The sequence below is a fragment of the Lutra lutra genome, chromosome 6, assembly GCF_902655055.1.
Source record: "Lutra lutra chromosome 6, mLutLut1.2, whole genome shotgun sequence".
NCBI lineage: Eukaryota > Metazoa > Chordata > Mammalia > Carnivora > Mustelidae > Lutra > Lutra lutra.
The window spans coordinates 119,710,367-119,727,223 of record NC_062283.1 but is presented as its reverse complement, the minus strand read 5'-3'; the positions used below and the strand labels follow the sequence as shown (position 1 = coordinate 119,727,223).

The 16,857-nt window shown below is 38.4% G+C and overlaps 1 protein-coding gene across 7 annotated transcripts in view; it reads right to left on the bottom strand.

The window, feature by feature from the left end:
- Positions 1 to 16,857, bottom strand: part of KLHL32 (kelch like family member 32) — a 254,553-nt gene that overhangs the window by 58,863 nt on the left and 178,833 nt on the right. For 4 of the 7 annotated variants that reach the window (XM_047733263.1, XM_047733264.1, XM_047733265.1 and 1 more), the window contains one exon: positions 14,865 to 15,591. The exons of 2 other annotated variants lie outside the window; for them this stretch is intronic. In XM_047733263.1, the coding sequence (XP_047589219.1) occupies positions 14,865 to 15,591 (727 nt within the window). Of the gene's footprint in view, positions 1 to 14,864; positions 15,592 to 16,857 lie in introns of those variants that run through there. One more of the 7 variants, XM_047733269.1, reaches the window with a different exon arrangement.

Genomic DNA, 16,857 nt, shown 5'->3' with positions numbered 1-16,857 from the left:
TCACTAAGAACTAAGTGAACCTGCCAGGTTTTCAAGCTCCAAACCTCTAGCAGGCAGGCGGCTTCTTCACACGGTAACTGCCTCCAGGGTCAACAAACAGACACTCTCTCGTGGACTTTCTTGAGGAACACACTTTGTTCTCCCTCTCCCTGCCTTAAGCCCTTGACATTCACCTAACCCAACAAGCTAAACCCCTTCTCCTAGGGTCCTTTGGATTATTCACACCCTAAAAACCTTCCATCTTGACTGAATCCAAGGACCTGACCTCTCCAATTCTTTGGTGAGTACCACAAAAAAAAAAGACAAATTTACAAACTGGGCCACCACAGTTTTGCTGTTTCCAACCTTAGTATGAGCTCTGACACTTAATTTTTTAAAAACATGTCGGTTCTCTCTGCTTTCTCTCAGAGGCTTCTTTCTTCCCCCAGGCCACCTCCCTCAGACTGTCTCCCTAGTCCTGACATAGCACAACCTCAATAGACAACTCTGTCTCTCACTTGATTCCATGGACAAGGAACCTCGTCAGGTCCCTCACCCTCATCTGGGAGCTTACCTAAGTCCACATCTAGCATCGTCTCCTGCCCTCCAGGCTTAGCACTTGATGGGTCCCACTTCTCCTGTCCAAGACTAAACTCCTCTCTAAATACCTCTTGCCTGTTAGAGACCCTATGCCTATTGTCATTATGGTATCTCATGGCCTTAGCTCCATTCCTGGTACCTAGGAGGATGCTTTTGGCTTTTACTAATCAAAGAATGCCCCAAACCCTTCACCTTCAGTTTTGTTCTCTTCTTTCCCTTATCTACCAATTTGCTTAATGAACTTGCATTCTTTTAAAAGTTCCCTCTTTTAACACTGGGCTGGCTTTCCTCCTTTAGCTACTCTCTCTTCTCTCAGCCAAACTTCCACCTTTTTCTTTCCTTCCTACTCTCCCTTTTTCCTTTCTAAATCCAAAATGCTATTTGTTAATTTACAATGAAAAAATATGGTTGTGAGATGGGCTGAAATATATGTGTTCCTAGAAACAGCACATCCCTTCCCAGTAGGCAAAGCATAATAATCAGAAAGTTGTCTGGTAAGCTCAGATTCAGGAAGATAAGTTTAGATGGTATCTTGGTATTTCTGGTCTATACATGCATTTTCTACTTCCTCACTTTTCTTTCACACTCTAAACCACTGCATTCTTGCTTTTACTTTCTTCTACTCCCCTATAGCTACTTTCACTGAAGTTACCAATGGGTTCCTGATCGAAAGTTGCAGAGAAAATAAATATTCTGGACCTTAAGGTCCCAGCAGTATTGGACACCTCTCACCATGCCCTTTCCTTTTCACTTTTGATTTCCTTTAACACTCCTCCTCTAACCTTGACCATCCCACATTCTCATGCTCCTTCCCCAGAACCCTCCTCTTCACCCTCCTTGCTAATAGTTCCTCCCAACCTTCTGCGCTGTCCCCTTTCCAGCCCACCTCTTGACCATCTGACTCCTCCTGCTCTTTGCTGCCTCATCTCCTCTCATCTGACTTGCTGTGAAACTCTCCTTGCTGATATTTGCTCTGAAAAAAAAAAAAAGAAAGAAAGAAAGAAAAAAAAGAAAAGAAAAGGTCTTGTCTCTGAGTCTGAGGGCCATGGGTTTTGAGGAAGTTCTAACCAGTGAGGTTATCCTTCCTAAGAAGGAAGGATATAGCTGAGGTGGAGGCAAAGGGGTGGGGTGGAAGGACATTCCTATAGAGCAGACAGAGCTTGGGTTGCTGAGTAGATCTCACATCAAGCCCTCCTGTCAACTGGCCTCTTCCCACAGGGTTCAGCTGCCCAGGCACAGGCACAGACAAAATAGACCATGGGGTTTGTCCAAGAGTGAGTGCTTCCTAGAGGGCAGGAGAATTATGGAAATGACTGGACCATGAAGCCCACTCCTGAGAACAAGGAGGGTTTAATGAGGACATGGGAAGCAGCCAGTGGACCTAAGGCGAAATTAGGATGTGCTATGAACCTCTGTGAAACCCACATGAAGTACTCCTTGCTTTGCACTATGGTCTCTGGGGAAGACTTTGACCGTCACATGTATTACACTGGATACTGTAATCATCTGTTGAAGAGTCTGTTCCCTCTACTACACTGTGAATCCCAGTTCAGGATGTGTGTCTTACTCTTCTTTGTCACTCCGCACTAGCCTGGAAGAGGACTAAGGAAGGTTAGGAAACTTGCTCATCACCTCCCAGGTGGTGAGAAGTGGATCAAGTTTCACATGCTCTGTGACCTCAGGGTACCACAAGCCAGTCTTCACTGCACCCTGTTATTTATCAATGTTTTGTAGGTAATTTTTTAGATGCAAGTAAAATAATATTCACCAAGATAGAGGAAACCTAAAACTATGGCATTTATAAAATGTTTATGATATTTTGCATTGTTCTAATTTTAATGAATACTGGAAAAGCCAAAGTCCCTCTAGTAGGTTTGAATAAATTAGAATCATTTAAAATGGGGCAATGCAAGCTTCATATAAATTTAACCAAGATGAAAATAAACATATCTTCGAGGGAGTTAAAGAAGCTTTAACAAATGTTCTTTCATTAATGAACTATCTGAAAAGTTCTTTGATTGTCAGCTCCTAGAGGGTAGGAAGTGTGTTTGCTGAATTAATCTTATTTATCTATGAACCAGCACAAGACTTAGTAAGGAAGTAGTATTCACCAAGAGAATCAAGAAAGCACTAAATACTGCTTTTGAATAAATGTAGTACCATTTGTCTTATTTCTATACTTTTAAAAGCACTAATTTTTTGGTTCAGATTCCCATTATCTTGGCGACATTTGACAAAAATGAAAAGGTAAGTGTTCTGCAAGATGAGTTCAGGATTAATTTTCACTCGCAAAAAGAGATAGTTTTTTTTAGTAGTTCACAAACAATATCTCACAATGGAGAGCATACCTTTTAAAGCACAACTCAGGATATTTAATGCTTCTTTTGCTTCAGTATTGTGAATTTCAAGTAGAAATGATGTGGAGCATTTGTGAATTGGGTCACAGTGTCAAATGCTACAGGATCCTGTAAAATCTGACTATCTCTAACATCTTAAATTAAATGCTAATGGGCATATCCATACAGCCTGATTTTCTGAATTCATCTCTGCTTGTCTCATTTTAAAAACCATGGACAGGTTTCAAGGTGTCCTGACCCCAAAATGGACAGAGAAAAGGGAGGGAGTATGCAGAGGCAGTGAATATGCCAGAAATATTGAACTTCTAAAGAAACATCCATTTTGTGTTTAATGGAACAGAAATAAGATCCTAAAATCCACATTCTAAAATCCTTACTTCCTTCACCTCAGGCAAAGCTTTCAAACTACCAGAAGTATGCTTGCAAACTACCCAATCCCCCATCAATTAAATTGGAAATACTTGATTATTTGGTAAAGGATAAGGAATAGCTTCAAATATTTTTATTTGCAAAAACAAAGCTGGGTAATGCTTCTAAACCAGTGATAGGGTGATATATACCTGCCTTGTTTTTTTAAGGGGGCCATTAGCAAATCTAGTACCCCTCCCTATCCATGGTTAGATTCACAATTGATTTATTATAAGCTGGTCCTGAGGAAAGAGGCAGACGACAGAAGGTATTAGAAATGTCACTGGTGATTTCCTTTTCTTTCCAATTAAAGTTATTGTACTGTACACAGGGAAGTGAGTTTTTCATCTCAAGTACACAGTAGGGAGAAACAAACCTGAGAAAATTGTGATTGTTTTCATTAAGTATGGTTAACACAGGCAGCATACATTAGTGCGGAGGAAGAACAAAGAAAATGTATTTCCTTTCACAGTGGGGGAAAAACAAAGTGATAGAGCAATAAGATCTATAATAAGTTGATACATTTAATAACATGGAAAAGGAAACATACAGACCCATATTGAAAGAGAAATCAGCTTGATATCAGGATGTTAGATCTAGCCAGTCTAGGATGAGCTTCTGTGGTTTTCTAAGGTCTCACCAAAGAGGAGGTAAAGTAGTTATATCTTTAAGAATATGTAAGGAAACTGCAGCATTTTTTAAGAGCTAGTTTTATAACCAAGAAAATAGGAAAGATTTATTAAAATATTTGTGAGAAAGTCACATTAAATTTAGGAATGCATTAATAACATATGAAAACTAAATGAATCAATGGAAGGAATGTAAGGTGGAAGAAAATATGAATTACATTGATTTCATTAATCCATCATTGTTTTGTTGCCCAAGTCAAGCACAGACCTATTCCTTCTATTAGCCAAGGCTTATTTATAACCCAAGTTTGAAATTTCTTCAGCAAAGCCTACAAGACATAGTCCTGGTGGCTATTTTCTTTGTATTTTCTGTAATATTGAAATATATACTTTAAGATAAATGAAGTTTTTATCTAAAATAGCTACATATACTAATGTTCACACTTATATCTAATGTTTATTTGGTATATAAGACCAGCAATTTATTGGAGCCATCTCATTTATCCTCTTCCTTAATCCAATTCTTAACTTCATTCATTAATTATGGAGCACTTAAATCCTGACATGAGCTACATTTCTTCAATGAAAATCAATGAATTGCCAATAATTGAGGCATTATCCCAAGAAGCCAAGACTATAGCTGTCTCCTTGGTTATTGAGGACAGCAGAAGGAAAAATGGACAGAATACAAATGAATTTAATTTAAATGCAAGGGAGAATTTTGTTAGACCAGATGTTAAACAACTAGAGAAGATTATTGAAGAAAGCTGAGAAGTCTTCAAGATTTACTTAAAGGTGATTGCTTCTCCCACTTATATCAATGGATAAATCATCCAGGCAGAAAATCAATAAGGGAACTATGTATTCCAATGACACATTAGACCAGATGGACTTAACAGATATATACAAAACATTCCAACTCAAAACAGCAGAATATAAATTCTTCTCAAGTGCACACGGAACATTCTCTAAGAGGGAGAATGTCTTGTTTTGTTTTATTTTGTTAGGCAACAAAACAAGTCTGGATAAATTTAAAAAGATTAAAACCATATCAAGCACCTTTTCTGATCATAAAGATACAAAACTAGATATCAATTAGAAGAAGAAAAAAATGGAAAAAACGAACATGTGAAGGCAAACAACATGTTATTAAATGAACAAAAAAAATGGGCCAATGAAGAAATAAAAGAGAAAATGAAATAATACACAGAGACTAATGAAAATGAAAACACAATGGTTGAAAATCTTTGGGACACAGCAAAAGCAGATCTAAGAGGGAAGTTCACAGTGATACAGGCATACTCAAGTAACAAAAAAATTTCAAATAAACAACCTAACCTTACACCTAAAAGAACTATAAAAATAAGAACAAACAAAGCCCAAGGTCAGTAGAAAGAAGAAGACAAAAGAAAGTAACTGAAACAATGAATAAAAAAAAAAAAACCGAAAGGATCAGTGGAACCAAGAGATGGTTCTAAAAAATAAACAAAACTGATAAACCTTTAGAATGATGACTCATCAAGAAGAGAAGAGGACTCAAATAAATAAAATCAGAAATGAAGATGAAGAAGTAACAACAAACATCACCAAAATACAAATAATTGCAAAAAACAATTATGAAAAATTTTAAGATTGTATATATTTGAGAACAAGAGAGCATGAGCAGTGGGTGTGACAGGGTTTAGCTAAAGAGGGAAAGAATCCCAAACAGACTCTCTATTGAGTGTGGAGCCTAACACAGAGCTCAATCTCAAAACCCTGAGATCATAACCTGAGCCAAAACCAGGAGCTGGAAGCTTAACCAACTGAGCCCCCAGGCGCTCCCTTCTATGAAAAATTTTATGTCCACAAATTGAACAACCTAGAAAAAACAGATAAATTCTTGAAAACATATAATCTTCCAAAACTGAATCCAGGAAGAAATAGAAAATCCAAACAGACAAGTTACTAGTAACGAAAGTGAATTTGTCATCAAAAACTCCCAACAAATAAAAATCTAGGACCAGACAGCTTCACAGGTGAATTCTACCAAACATTTAAGGAAGAGTTAATAACTATTCTTTTCAAACTATTAAAAAAAAAAATGGAAGAGGAAGTGAAGCTTCCAAATTCATTCTGTGAGGCCAACATCACCTAAAACCAGATGAAAATGGTACAAAAAATAAAACGACAGGCCAATATCCCTGGTGAACATGGATGCAAAATTTCTCAACAAAAAATGAGCAAATTAAAATCTAAGAATACATTGGGATCATTCATCATAATCAAGTGGGATTTATTCCTGGAGTGTAAGGACAGTTCAATATCCACAAATCAATCAACATGACACATCACATTAACAGAACAAAAAATAAAAACTGTATGATCAGGACTTCTGAAGAAGATGGCAGAGTAGGAGGAATCTAAGCTCAGCTTGTCTTGAAGATAAAACTAGATAACAACCACCTCAGCGTAAATAACACAAATATGACCCAAAAATAAAAGAACAGACTCTCCACAGCTAAATGTAGATGAGAGGCTACATCAAAGAGGGTAGGAAGGGCAGAGATGCAGTCAAGAGCTAAACGGATCTATGGGACTGTCAGTGGAAGGGAGGGACTGCTCAGCCCACAGAGGAGAAAGAAAAGACTCTCATGACAGGAAGCCTACACAGGGAAGATGAATCCCATAACATTTGGTTCTGAAAAGAAGAGGGGACAAAATTCACAAGGTCTTACAACCAGAAGGATTTAAAACCTGGAACTTTAAAAAATCAGCAGGCTTGTGGGCTGGAAGGGTGAGAGGAAACTAATTCCGCACCTTTAAAGAGAGCACAGTAAACAGTCCCACATAGATACAGCAAAGAAGCAGCAATTTGGAAAACACCTGGTGCATACAGGAGGCAATTTGTTTGTTAATCTCAGAGTGCATGCTGGAGGGATAGGGATTATTGGGAGACTTTTCCAGGAGGAAAATAGCTGGTGGGCACCATTTCCCTCCCTCACCCTAGTCTAGATACAGGGACACCAGCTGGGACCAGCACAGTGCCAACACTCTCCACCTAACTTGCTAAAGGCACCCATCCATGTTGTCCTGCAGACACACTCACCAGCCAGGCCTCAGCTCCAGATTCCCGCCAACAGCAGAACCACACAAACCTTGCTAACACCATTTGACCTGCCCCAAATGCTTCTCTGGGTCCACCTCCTCCATCTCAGCCTGCTCACTGGAGGCAACTGCAAGTCTCCTCCCACCAACACACACCTTGCTGGCACCATGCACCACATCCCCACAGTCTCCTACAGTTCAGTGATACTACATCTCTAGCAAATACCTGGTCTGACTCAACATAATCCAAGGTGGCCCCACACTGGCTCACTAACAATGCAAGGACCAAACCCTGACCACAACAGGCAAAGAGAGCCATTGCAGATGACTGGACAAAAGGCAAATTCAGCTCAACCACAACAGCAGAGCACGCACTACACACATTCAAGACATCCCTAAAGTGCCAGGTTCTGGTGAACAGGGGACATTGTACTGTAGAGCACTACAGGACCTGTTCTTCATAAGGCCACTACTTTAAAGAACAGCAGATGTAGCTGACTTTCCTAACACATAGAAACAGACACACAGAGTTACACAATATGAGGAGACAGAAGAATATGTACAAAATAAAGAACAGGACAAAATCAGAGCAAAAGACATAAACAAAACAGAGATAAGTAATATGCCTGAGAGAATTTAAAGTAATGGTGATAAAGACACTCACTCGACTAGAGAAAAAAGAGGAGCTCAGGGAGACCCTTGACAAAGAGAAAACACTAAAAAGAACACATCAGAGATAAAGGACTTGATAATGAAATTAAATGTATACTAGGTGGAATAAATACACTAGAGGAAGCAGAAGAACAGATCAGTGACCTAAAGGAATGAGTAATGGAAAGCAATCAAGCTGAACAGGAAAGGAAAAAAATAATAAAAAATGAAAATAGACTTAGGGAACTAAGACATTATCAAGCATAATAACTTTTAAATTTTAGGGATCCTAAGAGAAAAGGGAGGAAAATGGGCAGAGAATTTATTTGAAGAAATAACAGCTGAAAACTTCCCAAATTTGGGGTTGAAACAGAAATTCAGATCTAGGAGCCACAGAGAGCCCCCAACAAATTCAACCTAAGGAAGTACATACCAAGACACATATTAATTAAAATGGCAAAAAGTAGTGATAAGCAGAGAATTTGAAAAGCAGCAGGAGAAAAGAAAACAGTTACATACAAGGAAAACCCAATGGTCTATCCCCGATTTTTCAGGACAAACTTTACAGGTCAGAAGGGAGTGGCATGATATATTCAGAGTGCTAATGGGGAAAAAAACCCTAAAGGCAAGAATATTCTATCCAGCAACTCTATCATTCAGAACAGAAGGAGAGATAAAGAGTTTCCCAGACAAACAAAAGTTAAGGGCACCCACGACTACTAAACCAGCCTTCCAGAAATGTTAAAGAGGACTTTGTGGTGTGGGGAGAAGGAAAGAGTATAAGTAGGAGTAAGAAAAGCAGGAAACACCAAAGTAGTAAAATTAAGTACAACTATAAAAATCAGTTGGGGGAGGGGGTGCATGGGTGGCCTATCCATTAAGCGTTTGACATCTGGTTTCAGCTCAGATCATGATCTCAGGGTCCTGGAATCAAGTCCCACATCAGGCTCCCCAATCAGCAGGGAATCTACTTGTCTCCCTTTTCCACTGCCCTTCCCCCTCATGTGAATGTAATCTCTCTCAAATAAGTAAATAAATCTTTAATAAAAGTCAGTCAAGGTGGAGCACCTGGGTTGCACAGTTGGTTAAGTGTCTGACTCTTGGTTTTGGCTCAGGTCTGATCTTAGGATCCTGAGATCAAGCTCCAGCCATGTCTGGGTCCCTACTTAATGTGGCGTCTGCTTCACATTCTCTCTCTGTCTGCCCCTCCTGCTCATTCTCTCTGTTTCTCTCTCTAAAACAAATAAATAAATCTTTAAAAATAATCAGTTGAGGGATTCACAGAATAAAAAGATGTAAAGTATGACAACATATACATACCTCGAATGTAGAGTGGGCAGTAAAAAAATACATTCAAACTTAAGTGACCATCAGATTAATATAGACTGCTGTATGCATGTTATATATACACATATGGGTAACCGCAAAACAAAAACAAGTAAGAATTAATGAGAAAACAAAGAGAAAGGAACCCAAGTATACCACTAAAGACTCAACAAACCGTGAGAGAAGAGAGCAAGAGAAGATAGGAATAGAGAAGAACTATAAGCACAATCATAAAACAAGTAATAAAATGGCAGAAAGTACATGCCTATCAATTATTACTTTGAATGTAAATGCACTAAACACTCTAATCAAAAGACATACGGTGACAGAATGGATAAAAAAGGAAGACCCATCAATATGCAGCCAACAAAAGACTCATTTCAGACTTAAAGACACATGCAGATGGAAAGTAAAGGGATGGAAAAGGATTTATCATGAAAACGGAAGTAAGAAAGAAAGCCAGGGTAATAATACTTTTTTTTTTTTTAGATTTTATTTATTTGAAAGATAGAGAGAAATCACAAGTAGTCAGAGAGAGGGAGGAATCAGGTTCCCTGCTGAGCAGAGAGCCCGATGAGGGCCTCAATCCCAGGACCCTGGATCATGACCTGAGCCAAAGGCAGAGGCTTAACCCACTGAGCCACCCAGGTGTCCCAGGGTAGTAATATTTATATCAAACAAAATAGACCTTCAAAAAAAGACCGAACATGACAAGAGACAAAAAGTACACTATATAATCATAAAAGGAACAATTCAACAAGAAGATATAACAATTGTAAATATTTATGCACCCTAGAGGGAAGCACCTAAATACATAAAACACCTAATAACAAAACATAAAGGAAGTAATCAACAGTAATACAAAATAGTAGGGGACTTTGTAGTAACACAAAATAGTAAGCCCCACACTTAGATCAATGGATAGATCATCCAAACATAAAATCAACAAGGAAACAGTGGCTTTGAATGACACTTGGACCAGATGGATCTAACAGATACATTCAGAACATTCCATCATAAAACAGCAGAGTACACATTTTTTTTCTAGTGCATATGGGACATCATCCTCAACAGATTACACATTAGTCCACAAAAATGTCTCAACAAATTCAAAAAGATTGAAGTCATGCCATGCATCTTTTCTGATCCCAATGCTATGAAACTGGAAATCAATCACAAGAAAAAAAATCTGAAAAGAACAAAAATACATGGAGGATAAATAACATGATGCTAAACAATGAATGGGTCATCTAAGACATCCAAGAGGCAATCAAGAAATACTTGGAGATAAATGAAAATTATGACAAAATGGTCTAAATTCTTTGGGACACAGCCAAAGCTGTTCTAAGAGGGACATTTATAGCAATACAGACCTACCCCAAGAAGCAAGGAAAATCTCAAATAATACACCTAGCCTTATACCTAAAGGAGCAAGAAAAGGTTGACTTAAAAAAAACAATAACCAGTAGAAAAAAGGAAATAACACTGCCTAGAGCAGAGATAAATGAAATAAGAACTAAAAACAAAACAAGACAAACAACAACAACAATAACCCACAATAGAACAGACCAGGGAAACTAGGAACTGGTTCTTGGAGTGAGAGAGAGAGAGAGGACTCAAATCCAAAAATGAAAGAGGAAAAGTAACAACCAACAATATAGAAATACAAAGGATTATAAGAGAGTATTACAAAAAATTATACGCTGACAAATTGAACAACCTAGAAGAACAGGATAAATTCCTAGAACCATAATACTTCCCAAAACTAAATCAGGAAGAAACAGAATATTTGAACAAGTTTATTACCAGCAGTGAAATTAAATCAGTAATCTGAAAACTCCCAAAAACAAAAGTCCAGACCAGACAGTTGCACAGGTGAATTCCACCAAACATTTAAAGAAGAATTAATACCTATTCTTCTCAAATTATTCCCAAAAATAGAAGAGGAAGGGAAGTTTCCAAATTCATTCTATGAGGCCACTGTTAGCCTGATACCAAAACCAGATAAGGACACCATGAAAAAAAGAGAACTACAGGGCAGTATCTCTGATGAAACACAGATGCAAAAATCCTCAACAAAAGATTATCAAACCAAGTCCAACATTACAGTTAAAAAAAAAAAAAAAATCCACCACGATCAAGTGGGATTTATTCCTGGGATGCAAAAGTGGTTCAATAGTCACATCTATCAACATGATACATCTCATCCACAAGAGAAAGAATTAAAACCATACGATCATTTCAGTGAACGCAGAAGAAACATTTAACAAAGTATATTATATTCATAATAAAAAACCCTAAACAAAGTAGGATTAGGTGGAACATACCTCAACATAATAAAGGTTCATATATGACAAACCTACAGCTAACATCGTACTTAGAGGGGGGAAAAAAAACACAGAGCTTTTCCTCTAAGTTAAGGAATAAGACAAAGATGTCCACTCTCACTACTGTTATTTAGCATAGCAAATCCTATGCCATAGCAACAGACCAGGAGGGAAAAAGAAAGGTAAGGTATCCAAATTTGTAAGGAAAACGCAAAATTTTCACTGTTTGCAGATGATATCACACTATATACAGAAAATCCTAAAGACTCAACCAAAAAAACTACTAAAACTGACAAATGAATACACTGAAGTTACAGAACACAAAATCAATATATAGAAATTTGTTGAATTTCTATACACTAATAAGTAACAGAAAGAGAAATTAAGAAAACAATCCCATTTACAATTGTGCCAAAAAGAATAAAATACATACAAATAAAATTAAACAAGAAGGTGAAAGACCTGTACTCTAAAAGCTATAAAACATTGATGAAGAAGGGGTGCCTGGGTGGCTCAGTTGGTTAAGTGTCTGACTTTGGCTCAGGTCATGATCCCTGGGTCCTGGGATCAAGCCCTGTGCCAGGCTTCCTACTCAGCAGAGACTCTGCTTCTCCCTCTCTCTCTGACCCTTCCCCCCTCCCCTGCTCATGTTTGTGCTCTCTCTCTTTTAAATAAATAAATAAAATCTTTCTAAAAAATGATGAAGGAAATTGAAGATGACACAAACAAATGGAAAGATATTCCATGCTCATGGAATGGGAAAACAAATATTGTTAAAATGTCCATACTATCCAAAACAACCTACAAATTTAATGAAATCTCTATCAAAATACCAACAGCAGTTTTTGCAGAACTAAAACAAATAATCCTAACATTTGTATGGAATCACAAAAGGATAGCAAAAGCAATCCTGAAAATGAAGACTGAAACTGGAGGTATCATAATCCTAGATTTCAAGATATACTACAGAGATGTAGTAATCAAAACAGTATGGTACTGGTACAAAAAAAGAAACATAGATCAATGGAACAGAATAGATATCACAAGAATAAACCCATACTTAAGTGATCAATTAATCTTTGACAAAGTAAGAAAGAATATGCAATTGGAAATACACTTAAATGATATTGGGGAAACTGGACAACTACATGCAAAAAAATGAAACTGGACCACTTTCTTATACCATACACAAAAATAATCTCAAAATGGATTAAGGTCCTAGAAGAGAGGACAGGCAGTAATTTCTCTGACATCAGTGATAGCAACATTTTTCTAGAAATATCTCCTGAAACAAGGGAAACACAAGCAAAAATAAACTATTGGGACTACGTCAAAATTAAAAGCTTCTGCACAGCAAAGGAAACAATCAACAAATCTAAAAGACAATCTAATGAATGGGAGAAGAAATTGCAAATAAAATATCTGATGAAAGGTTAGAATCCAAAATATATAAAGAACTTATACAACTCTACACCAAAAAACAATCCAATTTAAAAATGGACAAAAGACATAAACAGATATTTCTCCAAAGAAGACAATAGATAGCCAACAGACACACAAAAAGATGCTCAACAACACTCATCAACAGGAAAATGCAAATCACAATCATAATGAGATAATATCTCACACCTGTCAGAATGGCTAAAACCAAAAAAGAAACAAGTACGGTGATGATGTGGAGAAAAAAGAAACCTTGTGCACTGTTTGTAGAAATGCAAGCTGGTGCAACCACTGTGGAAAATGATATGTAGGTTCCTGGTGTGTGTGGGGGGTAATACAGGGGCACCCGGGTGGCTCAGTTGGTTAAGCATCAGGTCGTGATCTCAGGGTCCTGGGATAGAGCCTTGCATCGGGCTCCTTGCTCTGTGGGAAGCCTACTTCTCCCTCTCCCTCTGCAGTGCTCCCTGCTTGTGCTCTCTCTCTCTCTCTCAAATAAATAAATAAAATCTTTACAAAATTACAACTACCATGTGATCCAGTAATTCCATTACTGGGTATTTATCCAAAGAATACAAAAACACTAATTTGAAAAGATTTATGCACCCCTGTGTTTACTGCAGTATTATTTCCAATAGCCAAATTATGGAAGCAGCCCAAGTGTCCATTTATATATGAATGGATAAAGAAGATATCCCTAATGGAGTATTACTCAGCCATAAAAAAAGAATCAGATCTTGCCATGTGTGACAACACAGAGGGGCCTAGAGGGTATTATGCTAAGTAAAATAAGTAAGAAAAAGGACAAATACCATATAATTTCACTTATGTGTGGAACCTAGAAAACAAAACAAACAAATATGCAAACAAAAAACACCAGAAACAGAATCATAAACACTGAGAACACATTACACTGGGACTTGCAGTGGGAAGGTTGGGGGGTGGGTAAGGGCGAAATACATAAAAGGGATTAAGACGTACAGACTTTAAAAAAAAAAAAGTGATCATCTCTTTTAAGCACAAATATCTCAAAGTTACTCTTAGTATTTAAATTATCTGATTTTCCTATTTCTCTTTGTCCTTGACCTGGAAATTCAACAAGTTCCATCTGGGTTACAAAATGAGTATCCTCCAATTAAGAGAAGATGGGACCTTCTTCCCCAATAGGCAACACTTTCAAAGGAGAACAGTTTAGGTCTTTTCAAGAATTGGATTGGAAAATACAGGTTGATAATGTGGTGCTGATAACTTATGCCTCACAGATTCCTTCTGTACCAGTGGAAAGGCAGCCATGAGGGATTTGCAGGAGTATGTGGCATGGATGAAACAAGACTGGCAATTAGTGGAATACTGCTGAAATTGGGTCATGGGTACACGGAGTTCATTATACTAGTCTCTTTTTTTTTTTTCATAAGCAAAAGTCTTTAAAAAAAAACTGAAGAAAATGTAAACTACAATAGTAAGTATCCCCAAATAGTAAGAAAGGGAGAGTAAGCAAGAATAAGGAATTTAGGTTGTCAGGTATAACTAAAACCCACAGATAATACAGAAACATTACTTTAGCCAATAATTTAAATCCCTTTCCTCCATGCATAGCATGGCTCCTATCTGGGTATATACCTTTTACTGTATCCATCAGAAAGGATTTAGTGGGTTTTTACTTTGCCTGCCCTGTCTTTGATGAAACGTCTCTTAGTTGCAAAACAGGATGAAAAAAAAAAGGCAAAGTATCTGGATAAACCACAGAATGCGCAAAACAATCCATGAGTATCAAAGACTGACAATCTAAACAAAGAAGGTTTGATGGAAAAAGGATGTGATGGGCCATTAATTTCCACCTTATACTTTAATCACTCAGAAAGTCACAGAGAGGTCAATTACTTCCAATTAACATCACTCTCTCTAGATTTGGTGCCCAATAAGTGAATGTTAATTAGCTAACATGGCATCCTTGGTTCAGTGGCTCAATTATACATGGCCACGACTACCAAAGCTTGATTTTTAAATTTATGCCACAATGGAAGTGGTTTTTGAAAAACCCAACATTACGAGGCATGTTCTACCTGATATCCAAAGAAGACCATCAGCCACATATCCAGCATGGCATGAAAGGGATCGGTCAAAGGACTGCACAAAAGTCCACTTGTTCTTCTTGGGGCAATATCGCTCAACTGTAGGCAGAACCTGGCGCAGTTCATTTCTACCCCCAACCGCATAGAGGTATTCATCCATGGCACCCAGCACAAAATGTTCCCGGCAGTTTTTCATGGGTGCTATCTCGGCCCAGGAATTACTGCGAGGGTCATAGCGACAGGCAGTCCTCACGGCACACGTCCGGCCGCTAGCGTGCTCAACTTCTCCGCCTGCTACAAACAGAAAGTCCCCCATGACTGCCACACAGTGATGGCTCCTTCCCACGGGCATGGGAGCCAGCTCACTCCAGTTGGCAATGGCAGCTATGAGAGCATTCTCCTGGTCAACAGGATTGAAGTACCGAAGTTCCTTGACTTTACAGACCTCACGCTTTTTCCCGCCAATGATATACAGAGTGTCTGACTGGAAGCGCGGTTTGGTCCTGCGAGTTTGCCAAACGGGCTGTGCATAGATGCTCTGGTGGTATTCCAGGGCCTCATTGACAAGAGCGGTTGCAGTTTCGCTTGCCTGGACGAGGGGGTGGGACAGGGCAACTGTATGGAGAGTGTCCACATCCATCAGGCCGAAGCGGATGTACTGCAGGAGCTCATCCATGTACTGGTAATGGCAGTTGTGTTCCAGCCACCTCACGGCTAGCTGAAACAGAGGGAGGGGGGATGAGAGAATGCAGAGGTAAGGAAGAGAGCCACAGTGACCGTGTAGGAGCAGGTCACCTTGTATGCTTTCAGACACCTGACGATACATCTTTTTTTCCTACAAACCCTGCAGCAGGAGACTATCTTGACACTCAGCTGAGGAGTCTTTTTCTCCTGCATCTGCGGAGACACAAAAGAACTCGAGCATTGTCTTAGAGGTCAAAAGCAATGTTAAACTACACTGACAGAGACTTAAGGTAGCACTTGGGGTGGACAATAATCACTTTTCAAATACTGAGAGTACTGCTGAAAAACAGCCTGTTCCCTTGTTTCATGCAGAGGAGGCTTGGTACAGCCCAGGAATATCAACGATGACCAGTGTCGCCACAGCAAAGCAGCTCATGTCAAGGTGCTGTATCCATACAAGGAACGTAAGAAAATTACGTGATCATCTGAGACTACGGGGCATACTTGAGAGAGAATCAATATGACACTAGTAGAATGATTTAGAAAGAAAACGAACTTTTTCCCCCTGTCCCTCTGGTGGGTCTATCAGGAAACAAGAGAAGAAAAAGAAAGATTGTAACCCATCAATTTTATTTTTATTTCTCAGTTAGTTTTCATCTTGGAGACAGTTGCTGTTTGCACATGTAAATACTGGCAAGTTGTTAGAGCCATTTTCACAAAAACAGGATACAGAGGAGATGATCTTTGTATTAGAGACTCAATAGCAGAATGTAATCTTAACCTTTCTGTTTAGGTCTAGACCTCTTTCAAGAAGGAAAGGAGGAAGAACTCTGGGCTAAAGACAAACAGAATTTCTTAAAACTAAAGCAGGAGCATGAAGTCATAAATAAGAAAAGTGAACAATGATTGAGAAAATGCTGTCAACAAAAAACCCATTCATGTTATTCATGTTATGGCACACATGATGGAGTTTGATTAATGTGACTTAATATTAAAGTTTGGCAAACCTTCCTACATAACAACATGAAGTATATCTAATATCTCAGTCAACATATTCGATATAAGTTATCCTTAGCAGCACCTATAGTAAGCTAAATCTCTTAGACGATATAATGTGGATGCAAAGGAATTAGCATGAAAAGGTAAATAATTAGAATACTAAATAATTGTGTTGTACTTTATTTGTGACCAATAGAATTGAGGTACTGAGCTCCCCTTTTCAGCGGATGTACATTACTAGGGGGAAACTCTACAGAGGGAGAGAGAAGGAAATGTAGTGCTCTTGGACCATTACTCCCAG